The sequence below is a fragment of the Musa acuminata genome, chromosome BXJ3-10 (genome assembly GCF_036884655.1).
Source record: "Musa acuminata AAA Group cultivar baxijiao chromosome BXJ3-10, Cavendish_Baxijiao_AAA, whole genome shotgun sequence".
NCBI classification, from domain to species: domain Eukaryota; kingdom Viridiplantae; phylum Streptophyta; class Magnoliopsida; order Zingiberales; family Musaceae; genus Musa; species Musa acuminata.
Window position 1 is genome coordinate 19,868,650 of NC_088358.1, and position 18,812 is coordinate 19,887,461.

General features: G+C 37.8%; 2 protein-coding genes across 5 annotated transcripts; one reads left to right on the plus strand and one right to left on the minus strand.

Moving 5' to 3' along the window:
- Positions 1–14,444: 14,444 nt before the first annotated feature.
- Positions 14,445–14,774, plus strand: LOC135650632 (protein ELF4-LIKE 3-like). The gene has a single exon (XM_065170121.1). It carries the CDS (start codon positions 14,445–14,447, stop codon positions 14,772–14,774), a length of 330 nt encoding a protein of 109 aa, XP_065026193.1.
- A 1,020-nt stretch (positions 14,775–15,794) lies between these two features.
- Positions 15,795–18,806, minus strand: LOC135586909 (BTB/POZ and TAZ domain-containing protein 1-like). 4 transcript variants are annotated; one of them, XM_065171224.1, is made up of 6 exons: positions 18,669–18,806; positions 17,266–17,532; positions 17,028–17,161; positions 16,605–16,935; positions 16,172–16,503; positions 15,795–16,068 (listed from the first exon to the last, which is right to left on the minus strand). In XM_065171224.1, exons 2-6 carry the CDS (start codon positions 17,401–17,403, stop codon positions 15,927–15,929), a joined length of 1,077 nt encoding a protein of 358 aa, XP_065027296.1. In that variant the 5' UTR covers positions 17,404–17,532; positions 18,669–18,806; the 3' UTR covers positions 15,795–15,926. The 4 variants fall into 4 exon arrangements, with proteins under 4 accessions (XP_065027296.1, XP_065027297.1, XP_065027295.1 ...); XM_065171225.1 differs by having other exon boundaries at positions 17,266–17,523; positions 18,669–18,801; XM_065171223.1 differs by having other exon boundaries at positions 17,266–17,523; positions 17,749–18,706.
- Between the last annotated feature and the right edge of the window lie 6 nt (positions 18,807–18,812).

Sequence of the window (18,812 nt, forward strand, 5' to 3'; positions counted from 1 at the left end):
GTGCAGCGGATTAAAACTTCGGTTTTGATAAATCTTTCATACGATGAAAAGCAATATCAATGGAAACCAATTTTAAAAGCTTGATAACTTAGAAACATATGGAAGCGTAGTAACTAAGTAGAGAAGTTTGCAGTATGTAAATGGCAAGAGTAGGATGCAAACCAGATAACACAGTAGTTTTTAAAGTGGTTTGGTCAAAATGATCTACATCCACTTGCGAAGCCTTCTTCGAAGAGGCTTCCAACTTCCACTAGCAAATTTCTTGTAGGGGAAGGACTAATACCCCTCTTACAACCTTTACAAGTGGTTCACACTCTTACAATTCTTTTCAATAAGATGGGAGGAGGTGAACACTTAAGCAATATGAAAAACAAGGCTTGCAAATACTATTATAAGGCTCTTAACTCAAACTATTGCTTTTCAAAAGGTTGTCATCTTAGCTGAGATTTGAAGGGTATTTATAGGCCTCAAGAGGATTCAAATTTGGGCTCCAAAATTTGAATTCTCTTTGGTTCCCGATGCTGGCGGTGCCACCGCCTAGCCAAGCGGTGCCACCGCCCAGCCCAGGCGGTGCCATCGCCTGGCTCTCGGGTGCTAGGTGGTGCCACCGCCTACACTATTTCAGCTCACTGGTTGGGCTCCAAAATTGGCCCAAACCAGTCCGAACTAGAGCCCAATTGGCCCCTACTTGGTTTATAGGATTAACACCTAATCCTAACCCTAAGTAACGTGCTAACTACGAATTTAAAGACATTTTCTAAGCTATTACAAAGTCTGTAAGTCAAGACTTCTTCCGGCGAACTTCCGACGGTTTTCCGATAAACTCTCGGAAACCATTCTACGGACTCCCGACAAGCTCCTAGACTTTACGATTTGATCTTGACGAGTTCCAATGAGCTTCTTCGGCAAGCTCCGATCTTTCTCGGCGAGCTCCGCGAACTTCCAACGAACCTTCCGGCGAGCTTCCGAAAAACCCTTCGGCAAGCTCCCTACTCATTCTCGGCTAGTTCCGACAACATTCCCGACGAACCTTCGGACTTCCGTCGAACTCTTGAACTCGCAATGAATCCTTCGTGCTTGACTCCGACACTTTGTTTTGCTTTATGTCTTCGTCATTATCGTAGTTAATCCTGCACATACAAGCTAAAACTCTACTCCGATCTAGACAATTATTACAACGTGAATTAACATTCTGTTGCCCGGCATGTCATTGGATGGCGCTTCATCTGATTCTTCGGTGCATCATCCTCTCTTGCGGTTTGTTGCCCAATCGACGGTTGACCTCCGCAACCCCGATATCCTTGGCACAATTTCGCTCTCCTTGGCTCAATGCCTGACGTCCGAAGCCTTCTGCCGTCCAATATCTTGATGTGATCTCCTCCAGCGCAACGTCAATTCCTCCTGCGTTAACTGTCTAATCCTGATCGAGTAGACCTGCATCACTCAAAATGCAGTTTAAATTATAAACACATATCAAGTGGTTTCATCATCAAAATACGAGATTCAACAGATGCATCGGAAGTTTGAATGAAGTGCTTGATGAACTAATAGCATATCGGACAACGTAAGCTTCATGATTATAGTTGTTGAGTCTTGATCGAAGTAGTTTAAGTGTCTAATTAAGTTGGTTTTAAGCGTAACCATGCCAACTTGATTAGGAGCCCATTAGGCCTGAATCATGGTTGAATTGAGCTTATTAGAAGACTAATTCGCTGATTTGAGGTTGGGCCAAGCGATGGTACCACCTATGAGTTGAAAGTATGAATTATACTTTTCTAAAAAACCCGACAATGGTATCGCTAGGGTTAGTAGTGGTATTGCCAATACCTTGAAAACCCAGAGATTTAAATTTTTAACTCTATTTCTAAAGTCATTTGGGGCCTATAAATATCACTCTCATGCTTGCTTGACATAACAACAAAAACTTATGATTTTAAATATATAATCTCTCTTAAAGTATTGAGTCTCTTCTTCTTTGAGTTTAGAAGTCTTTCTAAGGGAGGTGTGAGGTTTTGTTGTAAAAGAGAGGTACGAAGGTTCTCTCCTAAAGGAGAAAAGAGTTGTAACAAGGATAGTTGATCTTCACCCATTGAAAAGAAGATCGATAGTGGTAGCCTCGAGGGATGACGGACTGGGAGTGGACGTAGGTCGAGATGACCGAACCACTATAAATTAGATTTGCATTTCTCTTTATGCTTTTCCTTCCTATTGATAACTGATTTAGTTACTCACTATCTTTCTCACATTCTAAGTTAAACACATTTCCAAAACAAGTTTCATCGATCAAAACTTTCAAACTAAAATTTTTCGAAAGCTCTATTTCACCCACCTCCCCCCGTATTAATACCTTTACGATCCTAACAGAAGCAACCACCAATAGTAGCACCAAGCCGCTAGTGCCTAGCAGGGCATCGAAAACTCTTGAGCTCATCATCAATGCGGGAGAGACTGTGTATGTACGATGCCCTACTAAGCAACAATGACTCAGTGCTGCTATTGGTAGTCACTTTCACGATGATGCCTCCTCCTACCATCAATGTAGGTCATAAATTTTTTTAAACTTAAATTAAATGTGTCATTATATTAATGGTTTATTATGAGTCAGCATGTCATATAATTAAACTCTAACATTTGTTAATTCAGACTTGATGAGAGGGGCTTATATGCTATGTTTTTAAAAATATAAAGGTTATTTTAGACACGATTAAACTATAAGGGCTTAAGAGGTCCATAACCAATAACACTACATAGGCTAAAATAGACCTTAATCCTAAATTACATGTGTCATTGTGTTAATGATTTAGTATAAGTCAACATGTCACGTAAGCAGAGTTTGATATCTGTTAACTTAGACTTAGACGAGAGGGGCCTATATGCTACGTTTTTTAAAATATATAGTTTATTTTAGACATGAGTAAATCATAAGGGCTTAAGAGGTCTATAACCAAAACCACAATGACTAAAATGGACCTTAACTCTATTATAACATTCTATAGCATACGATAATGTAACACTATTATAACTATATAGTATATTATAGTGTAACACTATACTAGTTATATTATACTATAGTATACTATAGTGTAATTATAATATAGTATACTATAGTTATAGTATATTATACTATATTATATAGTTAACTATAGTATACAATAATTATAGTATACTATAGTAATAATATTATACCATACTATAGTAAGTATAGTTATTATAACTATAATTATAATATACTACAGTTATAATTATACTACAGTACAATATACTATAGTTACAATATAGTTACTATAGTTACTATAATTATAACTATAGTAATTGTAAACTAGAACTGGCCAACATGGAGCTCCTACAAATAGGAATTGTAATAACTCATAATAACTCCTCACTTGCATTATAGCACTTAATTATATATTACTTATTCAGGATTAGAAGTTTACCTTAATTATGGCCTTCTGAAGTGCCTAGTAGCTATTCCTATAACTTAGCTTGCTCCTTACGCATGATCCTAAATACGAGTTCCTGTTATTTATCCTTTGATGGAAATATAATATAAGTTCCCTTTTATTACTGTGTAGTGGGCTAGCAGTAGTGTTAGTTCCTATTCTTTACCCTTAAATAGAAGCATAGTTCGAATTCTAATTCTTTATTCTTAACCAGAATACAAGTTCCTATTCTTTAGCCTTAGCCAGATTATGAATTGAACATAGGTTATATGACTTGACGAAATTAGCTATTCAAGCCTTGTTGCCTTGCTATTTGATTTTTCTGAGACTTATTGAATGGAGTGTGATATATATGGATAATAATAGAAAAATAACATTGCTAGCTAATCGGGGCTTAGCGCTCTAAGAATAAAATCTAGTGTGCAACTCATATAAATTAGTTACTCCACTACTACCTCAACGAGCGATAGAGTTACAGTATTGGAACTCTTCTTTAGCACAATACTCGCACCCTAAGAGACTGACTCGTATTCAGTGTCACCATGCTTTAATCAATGATGTGGACCACACCGTTCTTCAAAACTATTACTTACATTGAAAGAGACCCAACATAGTTCAAACGCTTTGATTCCTATAGTAATCCCTATAATAGTCTGTTGTACTAACCATCCTTTATTGTTTTCCTTGGAGGAGCACCACTGTCTTCTTATTCTTGCCTCATATATTTATTCATGATGACAATGGTCATACCATTGCTTGTTTATGCTTTACCTCTCCTAACATTACAATACATATTCTAGTGAAGTACTTCTTTACAGTTTGAAGATTTTTCTAATACTAAGTTTGGTTCTTAACTATGCTACCTTTACACGTAAGAAATTTGGGTTTCCAGAATGACTATGGCTTGCATTGATATATGCCTGTTTCAATAATCGATTAGGGCATAAAAACTCAGAACTGATTGCATTTTCCTATACTGATATATAAGCAATTTGGGTTTCCACAAAAACTTGACTTTTGAACAAAAACAATATTTCCTAGCACTACTTCTCCTGATCTTATTGTAACTGGTGACTCTATTGATTCTCTTGTCGACTTTACTTTTTCTATTTCTGATCTTGTCACCTTAATTGGCTTTCATTCGGCTTCTTCAATTCCATTCTCAAGGTGAACTCAACTTGATACTACTTTCAATCTTGGGGTGCTAATGGGAGCTTCAGAGGACCAAACAAATAGTATACCGCTTCTTCTACATCAAGCCAATATACTCTATTCACTAAACAAAAAAGGCTATCTCAACAAGCCTTTCCCTAACATGAGTCTTTATAGGGGTGTGTCGATATTCATTCTTAATGCAAGCCTCTGGGATGTGACATTGATATTCATTCTCAATACAAGCCTAAGTATGCTAATAGTGTTTTAGTTTGTTTATTAAATTCTATACTTAAAGGAAACGCTTAATCATTAGCAAGCCCTTGTGCATTAGGGCAGAGTTTATCATTAGTGCTCATATTCTCTTCTTTGAAATAGGGATAGTAGTGCCTCAACTCGTTCACTTAAAGTTTAGTGCCTAGCTCTAAGTGAGAAAAGTAAGAAGTCAAGAGTTAGATATTGAGTTTTTAAAGTAAGGAGAGTCAAGAGTGTGAGAGATCCATATAAAACAAATCGTAGTTAAGAGTTAGGTGTTGAGTGATAAAAGTAAGGAGTTAAGAGTTAGTTTACCCTATTATTGACTTTGTACTTGAACTTCTTTTGATGAATAGAGAGGTGTGCTTATAGGAGTTACTTAAGTTGCACATTAGAGAGTCCTGAGCCCTATAGTTGATTATTCTATTACTCTTTATTTTACTTACTTTTACTCACTTATATAAGTCGATACTCTATTTGTTATATTGCTTAGTTACACTTACTTCTATAAGCCTATACTCTATTGTTTATATTACTTACTTGCACTTACTTCCATAAGCCTATACTATACTTGTACTTACAAGCTTACCTTACTTACACTTACTTCCATAAGCCTATACTTACTTCCCTTGCATTTATTTCCAAAAGCCTATACTCTACTTGAACTTATGCTTACCTTACCTACACTTATGCTTAATGTATTTGGGATGTTTACGCTTAAGGGAGTTTCATAGTGCCTCAATTTAATGATTAGGTGAGTTTTTAAGTAATAGTAGTCAAATGTCAACTCTTATAGAAATAGAGAGCGAGATTTTCTTCTTTGATTACTTCATACTCCGCCTACTATAGCATAGTGCTAGAGGTTGTCTTGGAGAGTGCTTTTAATCACTCTTCTTTTTAACCTATTATTTATAAGGTGTATATTCCTTAGTCAATTATATTATATGCAAGAGATATTCAACAAGTGTTACGAACAAGCTAACGAACAAATGTAAGGTGATAATATTGTACTTGAGTAATAGTCATGAGCATGTGTTTTGTACTTGTAATAGCATAGCCATGAGCAAGTATTCTATACTCGAGTAATAGCCATGAACAAGTGTTTGAGAGAAAGGCAAAGTCAATAATAAATAAATCAAATGTATTGATCGGTGCCTCCACCTCTATCCTATAGTTTAGAGTTTAACTATCGATCTCATATATTTAAGAACTAGTAGCAACCCAACAAGTAATGGTGACTAAGTGCGGAAAGAACTCACGTTAACACAAAACTATCGATCTCATATATTTAAGAACTAGTAGCAACCCAACAAGTAATGGTGACTAAGTGCGGAAAGAACTCACGTTAACACAAATAAGCAAGAAAGTAAAGAACTTGGATTAGAAGAGTTAAAAGCATTAGAAATTTAAGCGCTAATGTGAGCGGAAACCTTTGCTTAAATAATTGAATGGAAATATATTTTTCTTTCATCTTTGTTATAGTTCATTTTATGATAGGTTCTTTTTTAAGGGCTCTTGTCATCTCAATTTTTTCTTTTGAATTCAATGGTCATTACTAATAAAGGTCTAGGTAGGGGATTTAATGGGATTTTAGGATAAAATCTACCCTCGAGTCTTGCCTTGGAGTGGAGTTGGCTATAGACTCTATTCCAAAGTAATCATATAATTCAATTCTTTTGGTCGGACACAAGTGTGATATGAATTATGACGATGAGGAAGGGTTCCTACAAAAAAGCTTTCCCAGTAGGATTCCTACTTTCCTGGGTTATCTTGGAGGTGTCTAATATCAATCACTTAGAAAAGAGACAGACATGCTATTATCTTAGATAAAAAGGGGAGCCTATGACTGAGTGTGAGACCTCCTCTCCATTGACATAAGATATGACATTTATAGTCTTTCTATTAATTTATCTATATCTTAGAAAGTGAATGAATTATATAAGAGAGGCAATAGAAAAGCAAAAAAGGAGGTTTTATGATGGTTTTGAAAGATTTTCTAGAAATCCAGACTAGAGACTCCCGTCGAGATATTTATATAATCAGCAGTTCGTTCTATTGCACCCCAACGAAGCACTTTTCTTTCCTATGCTCAATACAATACCCTTTTTATGTCATACTCTTTATTATATCATAAAAAAAAATTTGATATTCAGTACCTTTAAAAAAGGGAAGAGAATGTGAAATCAATCTATATTCTTTATTCTCTTTATTTTTTTAAGAATACTCATCAGCCTTGGGGTAATTGAATTCACTTTCAATAGCTCAAATTGCTTATAGGAAAAGGATTAATTTAATAAAGAAATAGAGAATGTGAGTTATTATGCACGAGCATAGCATAGAATTCCTTTCAATTTAGTGGAATTCAATTTTCCCTGCTTAAAGTGATTGGAAAGGCTACTTTCAAGCTTAAAGGAGATTAGCAGTATGATTCATACTGATGTTTTCGAACTCATAAGTAGTGATTCATACTAGTGTTTTTGAATGCTTCGATAGTCATACGTGCATGACATTCTAACAATTGATTGAATATTAAAACATCCATAGAGATAAAGAAGCCATTGATCGAGCCAACAAGGAATAAGGTGATTCAGCCTAGGCTTAAGTTGATATTGCTTTAGTATGAAAGAGTGAAAATAAAAGATAAAAAAGCAAGGTCAAAGAATGAAGAAGGGCTAAAGAGTTCCCTCCCATCATCTCATCAATAGGTTGATTGATTCGTTAGGGCTTTCTATTTCTAGCTAATGGAAGACTATGGAAGAGTAGTTTATAGGGCTAAAGTATCTTAGGGGAAGAAGTGATCTTTGAGGTGGTTGGAGATTAACATCATAGTTCACAGGTCAAACTATCTATCTTCTTTCTCATTCCTGGTGCGTGAGTCATGCACCTCTTTATAGTCAATTTTCAAGACAAATTTGTAATCAAGCTCATTTTCCTCGATCACATTCTTTCTTACCCAATATAGAGGGAGACTCTAATATACCTTGGCTATATACTTGAATACTTTACTTAATTCTCAAAAAAAGATATCTATGTCTTTTCATGAGCTAAGATATATCAAATTTAAAACGAACACTACCTTATACTTACTATACTTAGGAGTATACCAAGCGTAATGATCCCCTTGATATCCAATCCCTTTGGAAAATGTATGTAAATTCACTTTTACAAATAGTCTATCATGTCCCATTTGATTCTTTTGGCACAAAAGCCTAGAAATATGGGCTAAATCTATTTTCATTCCAATGGTAAGCCCAACCCTAAGCATACGTAGGTCTGGAACACTAACAAACCCACTTTTACAAGGCTACCTATTTCTATGTAAGTTCTTAGTGATCTCCTTTCAATATCTCTTACAATATGAGTAGCAATTAAGTAAAGTTCTCTTACAAACAATAGGAGATAGATCTAGTTTGAGTCTCTAGCCTTGTAACTTATAGCCATTTTCTAGCCTAGCCTATTACAACAGTTTACTTTGCTCTGATTAAGTCATTTCTATGTTTATCCCTAGCGATTATTTAAAAGAGTCCAATCCGCTTCAAAAAAGGCCTTAGTGTTATTGAAATAACACTATCAGTAATTGTAGTTCTCTCAATAGACCCCACCCCCCCCCCCCCTTTTGGAGTAATATAAACCTGATCACATTATAGGATAAGAGGAGATACCTTACATTGGACTTTTTATAAGCTTATCTAGGGTTGATATCTTATGTTGAGCACTTTCTATAAAATTTTCCTTCTTTCTCTCGTAAACAAACAATCATGATATTGTAAAATTTACTAATACTACCAATGCCTAATAAGCATCACCTTAAGGGTATAGACATTTTTCAAATCATAAGAGCATATACAATATATTCTAAAACGTATTAATAATAAACCTTGATACTAGTCTAACTTAGCGTTAGAAAGTAAGAAACCCTAAGTATTAAACAACTTTAATTGCAAAGGATGCTGCATCAGCTGTCTCATTCCTTCTCATGCATGAAAAACTAGTGATAATATCACCAATAGCAAGATTTTATATATACCAAAAATAAAATAAAAAATTCTTAATCTTTGCTTCTTAAGGCTCGTTTTATTATTCCTTCACATGTCTGTATAACTAGAAAAAAAAATTTATAAGAAGATCAACTCTAAGAAAACAGGAACACATTCAAGAATCAAGAATGAAATAAATTTAGTCGTGACATTTTCTTTCTAGATTCCATCATGGTTTTTGTTTTTTGATAATGGCCAATTCCTTAACTGTTTTTTAATTAAACTACCATATAGACTGGCCTATTTTTCATCTATACAATTAGAAGACACACCCTTAGAATATCAACTCCAAAAATAAATAGGAACACCTTCAAGAATTGGAAACAAGATGGAATGCACCTCGAGAGGTACCTAAAGGGTCTTGTCATCATAGGCATCGATCCACTTTCCATCGACAAGCCCCTAGATCCTCAATAGTCCTGATTTCATCAATCAATCAACAACAACCTATGGTTCCACACTCATCTGGCCATCAACCAAACCCCTAAGACTTAGATCAAGTCAAGAATCGACACTACAGGATAAGATCAAGGAAAGATTGGATTGATGGAAACCAAACAAAAACCGGTCAGGAATTGAAACAACAAAATAAGATTGAAGAATGAGAAGAGACCAAGATATGTTAGTTTGCAATAAGAAAAGGTGAGTTCACTTGCTTGATGGTAGAGAGGGCAGATGATAGGGGGAAGGTTACGGTCAAGGACACCCACACGGAGCATCGCCATTGGGGTCGGACGGAGTCATCGAGCGCAAAGTAAGACAAAGACACTCTCACCCCTTCTTTCTTGATTCAAGAGTCGATGGGGGTGGTTTGAAATTATCACTCCTTTGACATTGCTACATCGCACGTGTACAAATATAGTGACGTCTCTCCCTGATGACATGGATATAACCGTTGAATCTCGGATTATGATAAAATCAATTATAAATTATTTGATCTAATCTATATATTAAGAAAAGTATGTAGGATTAACTATGATAGTAGTAAGATATAAAGCAGGTATTGTGCCGGAGTTAAGATCGAGACTTCGTCGAGAGTTCGAGAGTTCGTCGGAAGTCTAGACGTTCGTCGGAAGTTCTGCCAAAACTAACCGAGAAGTCCAAGAGCTTGTCAAAGAAGCTCATCGAAACTTGCCAAAAAGTTCATCGTAAAGTCCAGGAGCTTACCGAGAGTCCGCCGGAACATTACCGAGAGATCGTCGGAAATTCGTCGAAAGATCACCGGAGGCTCGCTGGAAGAACAATTGGAGTACCGGAATAAAAATACTTTATTAAATATCTTAATCATTATAGTTAGTCCTTAAGTTGAATTAGGATTGGGAGATAATCCCACTAACTCAATCAGGGGTCAATTGGACCCTTAACAAGACTGAATTGGACCGGTTGAAATAGCCCATTCAGCACCTGAAGTCATAGTCGGCGATGGCACTGTGACCCAGTCTCACAGCAGCACCTGAAGTGGTCTGGGCGATGATACCACCAACAGTTAATGTTGGTAGTGGTGGTACTGCCCCTGTCAAGTGGTGGTACTCCTAGAGCTCAGTCTTTGATAGCTCTGTCAAACGATGGTACCGCCTAGTGTCAGGTGTCATGCAATGGTACCATCAGTACCCCAGAAATCTGAGATATGACACTTTTAGGCTTCAATTCTAAAGTCATTGTGCCTATAAATACCCCACCCCTTTCTGCATAGAAAAGTAATAAAGTGCAATCAAAAAGTGTGGAAAAATCTTTAAGTGTTGGAGTATTAAAAGTGTTTTAAAAGTGAGAAGAGTCTTCCTCCTCCCTCTCTTAGCTTTGTAATCATCCAAGAAATAGGAGTGAGGCTTGTAAGGATTATCTCCTAAATCCATGAAAATGAGAAAGCATTGTAAAGAGGTGGTTGGTCTTCGCTTATTGAAGGAGGACCATTAGTGGACACCGATGACCTCGACGGAGGAGGAATCGAAAGTGGATGTAGGTCACAACGACCGAACCACTATAAATTTCGGTGTATTCTTTCCTTACTGTAAATTCTCTTTACTGCATTCAACTTTATTACATCGTAAACTACTCAACCTTCTCTTCTCTACTTATTTAAAGTGAAATAAATAATTTGAGTCAAAACCGTTTTTATCATACGAAAGATTTTGAATCGACGCAATTTTTCCGTTGTACTAATTAACCCCACCCCCCACCCCCCCTCTTAGTGCCACTCTTGATCCTAACAATTGGTATCAGGGCAACGTCACTCTCATTTGGTTTGAAACCCAAGAGAGATGGCATTTGCTAACAATCAAGAGGGTCATTCAATCACACATCCTCTAATGTTTAATGGGACATATTACACATATTTGAAGACTAGAATGAGGATCTTTCTGATTTCTATGGATTTTGAGCTATGAAACATTATCAAAAATGGTTTTCAAAAGTCTTTATCTTCCAATAAACGATTGGAATGAGTTGGAGGAGAAGACTTTTGCTTTAAATACCAAGGCTATGAATGTCTTGTTCTGTGCTTTAGATAAAAACGAGTTCAATCGAGTGTCTATTTGTGAAACGACCTTTAATATTTGACACACTATCGAAATAACTCACAAAGGAAGTAGTAGAGTAAAGGAGTGAAAGATAAATCTTTTAGTTCATACTTATGAATTGTTTTGGATGAAGCCAAACGAGACAATTATCGACATGTACACCCATTTTACGGATATCGTCAATAGTCTAAAAGCTTTTGACAAATATTTTTCAAATTTTAAACTTTTAATAAAATATTGAGATCTTTTCCAAAGAGTTGGGACCCTAAAGTAACAGTCATTCAAAAGGTCAAGGATTTAAATAACTTCCCTCTTGAAGAACTAATCGAGTCACTAATGACCTATGATATGACTTGCAATGCTCATGAAGAGCTTGAGAATAATCTTCCAATGAATATGAAGGATATGATACTAAGAACTCATGAAGATCATTTGAAAGAAAATTCAAGTGATGAGGATTATGATGATGACTTGGCACTCTTGACAAGAAAGTTTAAAATATTTATAAAAAGAAATAAATTTAAAAATGACACTAAAAACAAAATTGAATCCAAGAAAGAACAAGTTATATGCTATGAATGCAAGAAGCCGGGACATTTTAAAAGCAAATGTCCCTAAGAAAAGAAGAAGCAACCAAAGAAGAAGAAGACTGTTAAAGCATCTTGGGACGATTTAAGTGCATCTAAAGAAGAGGAGCCAACCAACATAGAGCAAGTTGCTCACTATGCACTAATAGCTATTGGAGATGAGGTAAGCAGTTCATTAGATGCAAATTTATCTTTTGATGAACTACTAAGTGCTTTTCATGATTTATTTGATGAATGTAAATTAGTTAGTAAAAAATATAAATTATTAAAAAAAGAGCATGCTTCTCTCATTAGCGATTTTAATAGACTAAAAATTGAACATGATGATAGTTTAGCTCCTTGCACAAAATGTAATAAATTAGAAACACTTAAAAAGGAAAACTTGCTACTTAAAGAAATCTTAGAAAAGTTTGAGGTTGGTAGTAAGTCCTTGAATATGATCCTTGCCAATAAGGGTCACGTTCATAGAAGAGGTGGAATCGGATTTGTGAGTAGCTCTCACCAAAATTCAACTACCTTTGTTAAAGGCCCTACCTTGCATGTATCACCCCACACCAAATGCAACTTTTGTTACTTGGACATGTTGCCTATAAATGTCCACTTAAAATATATAATCCACACAAATTGATTTAAGTTCCTAAGGAACCTCAAATGACTAAATGTAATATGATAAGTTGTGTAGATCGATTTTTGAGGCACCCAAGGTCAAATAGGTATCTAAAAATCACCCTTTTTTATAGAAATATTTATGAGCAAGAGATGATACCTTGATAGTGGATACTCAAGGTATATTACTAGAGATCTATCTCAATTCTCTAAGCTCACTAACCTAGCCGAACGGTAAGCCACCTTTGGAGATAACAACAAGGGTAAAATTATTGGCAAAGAAACTATAGGTAATAAATCTAACTTTTTGGTTGATGGCTTAAAGCATAATCTTTTGAGCATTAGTCAATTGTGTGATAAAGGATATATCATTAGATTTGAATATAATGCTTGTATCATTGAAAAATCATACAAAAACACATCCATGATTGTCCTAAAATAAAATAATATATACACTATTGATATTGATGATCTTTGTAATGAAATATGTTTTTCGATTTTGAATGACGATGCTTGGCTTTGGCATAGGAGATTAGGTCATGCTAGCATGAAACTAATCTCTCAAATCTTATCCAAAGAACTCGTAAGAGGAATTTGTAACATTAAGTTTGTTAAAGATAATGTGTGTGATGCATGTGAATTAGGAAAATAAATAAAAGATAGTTTCAAACCAAAGAATCAAATAAGCACATTTAGATCATTGCAATTGATTCATATGGATTGTTTGACAAATTAATATATTAAGCCTAGGAGATAGCAAATACGCTTTTGTCATTGTAAACGATTATAGTAGATATATTTGGACATTCTTCTTGACACATAAAAGTGATTGCTTTAGGTATTTTTTAAATCAAAAATTATAATTAAATTATTCTAAGTTCAATTCTAATTTAATTTAGACCGAATAGATTATCGGGCTGGTTGCATTTTGATTTGATTTGGATTGAAATAAAGATGTGATCTTCTCATGGACGTACGTACAGTATCAATTAGATACATGCACTATGCTTCGGTATTTTGTACTCCATGTCCCCCACAACCTAACCCATAAACTAATGGCAATTGAAAAGGATTCGAGGTGTACTCATCAATTTGTGTTTATATGCTCATCCATCACTATGTTCCATCAATACAAGTTTGGGCAGACTCAATAAAATCTAACCTCCATTATTATTATTATTATTATTATTATTATTATTATTATTATATATATATATATATATATATATATATATATATATATATATATATATATATATATATATAAGTGCCTGTATTCGGCAACTTTAAGAATCGCCCTCTATCTTTGTGTCTTTGGTTTGCGGACCGCTGAGATATGTATCCTCGCATAAATGTAGATTCTTCTGCACCGAATCCTCAACACACACACCCTCTTTCCGGATTTCTTTCCCCTTCTCCGTAAGCTCGAATTGGAGTTTCCAACTTCTGCAAGGTATGCATGCTTGATGCAAATCCTTCCCTCTCTGTTCATGTCGTATTTGTTGTCATTGTTGTTTGCTCGCATCAAAATTGTATCTTTCTTGCTGGAAGTCTTGATGATGTTCCAGACTATTTTTCTCGATCTTCCCTCGTTTTCGAGGAGGATCGATTAGAATTTCTGATCAAAATATGATCTTTGGATGCCATTCAGTATCAGTTCTTTACCCTCCAGTTTAAGTTTCATCTTAGCTGCCGATTCGTCTTCTCTTGGCATAAAATGATTCGGCTTTGAGCTAAAACTTGTATCCATCTGTCCTCCCTTTTGTAGTAATTGGCCGTTGTGCCAAGTGGTTGTCTCCGTCCAGGATTTCTCCTGTTCTTTGCACTGTCTTGGTGGGCGAGAAGGGTGCAATGGAAGGAGGAGAGACGTTCCCAGTCTTGGGAAATGGCAGCCAAGGGGACGACAAGGTGATGCAGACCTTCCACAAGAGCTTTGGGCAAGTGCAGAGCCGGTTGGACCAGAACAGGAAACTGATCAACGAGATCAACCAGAACCAGGCGTCGAGGATCCCCGGACGCCTCAACCGCAACGTCCGCCTCATCGAGGTCAACAGCAATATCCGCCGCGTCGTCGACGTGTACGTCGAGCTTTCCCTCTCCTTCACCGGGTCAATGGAGGCATCACCTGAAGCTGGAGCTGCTTCCCAAGGGAAGCCTGGCCACAAGAGAGTCAGGGCATGAAGCAGAGACCTCTCAACCCTCGAGGTCCGTCTCAAGTGCTATATTCTTTCAGATGCTTTAATGCATCCGCAAGAAAGCAACTTCGAATCTGAACGTAGAGTGGATGAGTTTGCTTCCCCGTCTTCTCTTTTGCGGCAATCTCTCAAGCACGAGCGTATAAAGATGTTGTGGGAGACAGAGATCCCTACAGAGCGGTGCCATAGAAGAGGACAAGCGGCATAAAGCTTCCTTCAGATGGTGGAAGGCAAAGCAGAGCAGAGCAGAGCATTGGTCTTCTATTTTCAATTGGGATAATTAATCCATTAATTTAATAAATTTCGATAATATCATTTCAGGATGCGTAGTGTCTATCTAATTTTTATAAATCAATTTAACTCGTCTTTCACTTTTGGGATTAACTCGTTTCTCATTTAGGACATCGATTAAATAAATTTTAGGAAATTGATATTACGTGATTTTTAGAAAAACACTCAATTTTTATTTTTATTTTTTAATAAAAATAAGTGACGAAGATAAAATTTTAATTCATAATTTTATAATAAACTGTCAATGTCTTTGTCAACTAAACTAGCTAACTGACACTCTCAATTTTTATTTTTTCTTTTTTTTTGTTCTCTTACTCAAAGGTAACGAGACCTCGTGACAAGAAAGAGACTATAGATAGACGATGTTATCTTAGGACAGATATTACGCAAGACTATGGATAGACGATGTTAGGACGAAAATTGAATGACATCATCATGATGGGACAGGAGGAAATGAGTGTATATATAAAATTATTAAAAATGAGAGACACTCTGAAAAAAAAAAAACATCATGTAGGAAAAAATGAAAATTAAATTCAACATATGCTAAATTTTAGGGTTTGAATCATATTAAAGTGTAAAATAATTCTTGTTTCTTTTACTAACTAGAGTTGATGAGAATTGGATTCCTTAACCTAATATAAACAAGTCGGCACAGCATCATATATCGAACACACAATTTCTACGTCGGTTGATATATCTGCTAAGATCGACAGACCAAATCTCTTATTGCATTACTAGATTAGGACAGAAATTTACAACACGATGTGGAAGGCAATAATTAACAGAAATTTAAATTCAGAACTCGATCAGACCATTAAAGTAATTTAGCCGACAAAATATATCATTAAACTAATATTTGACTCTGCCTCTTGGCCAAGTGCGACGTAACTCTAGCGGAGGCCACCTTCTTCACCAGTAGCCTCCATCTCTCGTCCTCGTCCTCCTCCAATTCCCCTTCCTTCTCCTGCATCCTCTGCTTGAATTGTCTATGGATTCGCAATGATACGAAGGCAAGTGAGTTACTTTCTCGGCTATTTAACTCACAGCAAGACCAAAAACGAGAGAATGCAATAAGAATAGATAACTTACATGCAGAGGGGAACCTTGCAGGAGGCGTCGTCGACCTCGTCGCAGATGGAGGCGTGGAGGCGGAGCAGCTGCCACAGGCGCTTGCAGCGTCGGCACCCGTGCTGCTGCCGCTTCTGCCGGTCGCACGCCGCGAAGTGGCGGATGAGCTGCCGGAGGCCGCGGCAACTGACGGCGTTGGGGCAGGGGGGGCGGGCGTGGGCTGGGAGGAGCCGGCCTGAGGGCCCCACCTCCCCGCACCCGTCGGCGCAGATGTGGCGCAAGCAGTCCATGGCCTCGTGCAGCTCCGCGTACAGCCTCTGCTCCGCCTTCCTCCTCGCCTGCCGGCGCCGCCGCTGTTCGCACCACAAGCAAAGCCACGACCCGATCAATCTATCTGTCTCTCTCGGCCGCCATGGCGAAGTTGGGTGCGTCGAGGGAGTTGATGCGTACGTACCAGGTGGGCGTGGTGGAGGAACTGGAGGATGTGGAGCTCGAGCCAGGGGTCGTGGTCCTGGAGGAACCGCCAGGCCTCGGTCTGCTCCACCGCGGCGAAGTCCTTCGACAGCAGCTGCATGCACCGCAGGTGGAGGCGCGGCGCGTCGCACCGCTGCGACAGCACCAGCACGTCCACCACGCCCTCGGCGGTCAGCCGCAACGAGAGCGCCCGCTCGGCAGCGCGCTTCAACCACCCGACGCGGTACGCGTGCGACAGCGCCAACAGGTGCATTCCGTGCTCCCCGATCATCTCCTCCTCTGTGGCTGACACGCACCTGTCGTACGGCCGCCTATAAAACTCGTCATGGATGACTACAGGGAAGAAGAAGAGGAGGAGCATGACAGAGAACTAACAGAACAGAAGGAAGAAGAGATACAAGACCTGGCAAAGTAGAGTGAGTGAACGAAGGCTTGGACAGCGTCGCATGGGACGCCAAGAATGGGGATCTCCCTTCCTCGACTCCTGCACTTATGCGGTCCACCCAGTATGCTCTCCAGCACAGGCGACGCAGAAGCCTTAGATTCAAGACGAAACAAAAGAAGAATAAGCGAAACGAGAAGGTCGCAAGCGAGACATTATGTCAGGCAGGTGAGCGACGCGGAAGGCCGCGGTCGGTTACCAGAACGGTGGAGTGAACAGGTATTCGCCGCCCGCCGGACGTCACGATCCGGACATCGGCCGGCGGGATCTCGACACTCCCGACCTCAAGCCACCGCTGGATCTCCGCCTCGCCGCGTTTCTTCTCTTCTTCGGTCATGTTTCCGAGCCAACGACGGATGTTTTGTGCTTCAACAACCCACCGATCCCTCGATATATATAGTGTGGGGAAGAGGACACGAAATGGATCGGAAGAAAAAGCCAAATGACAAATATGCCCCTACAGCACCTTACGATTCATCCCCATCAGAGCCATTAAAAACATCTTCCGGATGTCAATTATATCAAGCAAGTATGGAAAAGAAATAAGCCATTGTTGGATAATGAAGAATCATATAACTTTATTTTTCGGGACTTACTCCATCAACCATGATGGAAGAGGCGGGGAATGAAGACGGGTCCCAAGTCAAAGGACATGATAGAAGGGGTCACGGCTGTTACTTACACGTCCCTTGGAGACCAGAAGAGGCGTCCTTCCCGTCTCCAAGGCTCGAGGATTGGTGACGATGACTTGCAAGGATCCGACTCATCCTCATCCTTAACAGCTCAGTTCCAACTTCTTCTGTGTAGTCGACTTGGCACTTCCCTTTTTGCCTATTCTTGAGGATAATTGACACTTTCATTAGTTCTTTTGGGTCAACAGTTCTTTTCGAGGACCACAAGAAAATATTTGGACAATGGTTCCTCTCTGAGTACATAGCAACTTCAGATTTATAAACGTGTCAGAAGCAAATTAAGTTTCCTTCTTCATCTTCATTTTGTTCCTCATTTATGACAATGTCCTGATTCTTTTTTTCTCCTTTTTTTTATTTTTATTTGTATAAAACTCTTCACTGTAGCTGCATGAAAGATAAACAAAATAATTTAAACCTCTACTAATAGTTTTCTAGCAATTCTTTTCCTTAATCTGCAAGAATCTCTTCTTTCACCACTGCATACTATCTTAAATTATTCTTATTTAATCCTCCAACAATCAAATTATTCATGCATAAATATTTTTTTTTATTGTTTAATAACTTAACGTATCCAACACATCAAATCTCCTTGCAACAATACAAAAATAGAGTTTCCGAACTCATCTAATAGCCTACAAACATCTTCTAATTATCCCATCCAACTCATCAAATATAAACGTCCAAATCATCAGAACTCAACTCTCAAGCTGAATACAATTTATGTGTCTACTCCGAGGAACAACTTTTGAGTCATCTACATGCATAACCATATGTTACCTGAACAATTAGCTAAAGAGAAGGTAATAGAAAGCGCAGACATATTGGGAAAACATATTCATAGCCTTAACTATATTTAAAAGATGTATTCAAAGCAGCAGTATACTAAGCAATGAGTCAGCAATATGCTCACCTTCCAGTTGACGACATGTTGTGGGTCACCTATCTGTTTGCGCCAGCTGTGATAAAGATGTGCTCTCCTGCTGTCATTAAATGCTTTTGCAGGCCTTTAATTGAAACCTGAATGGAATAGAACTCAAGGAAATACCATTTAGCA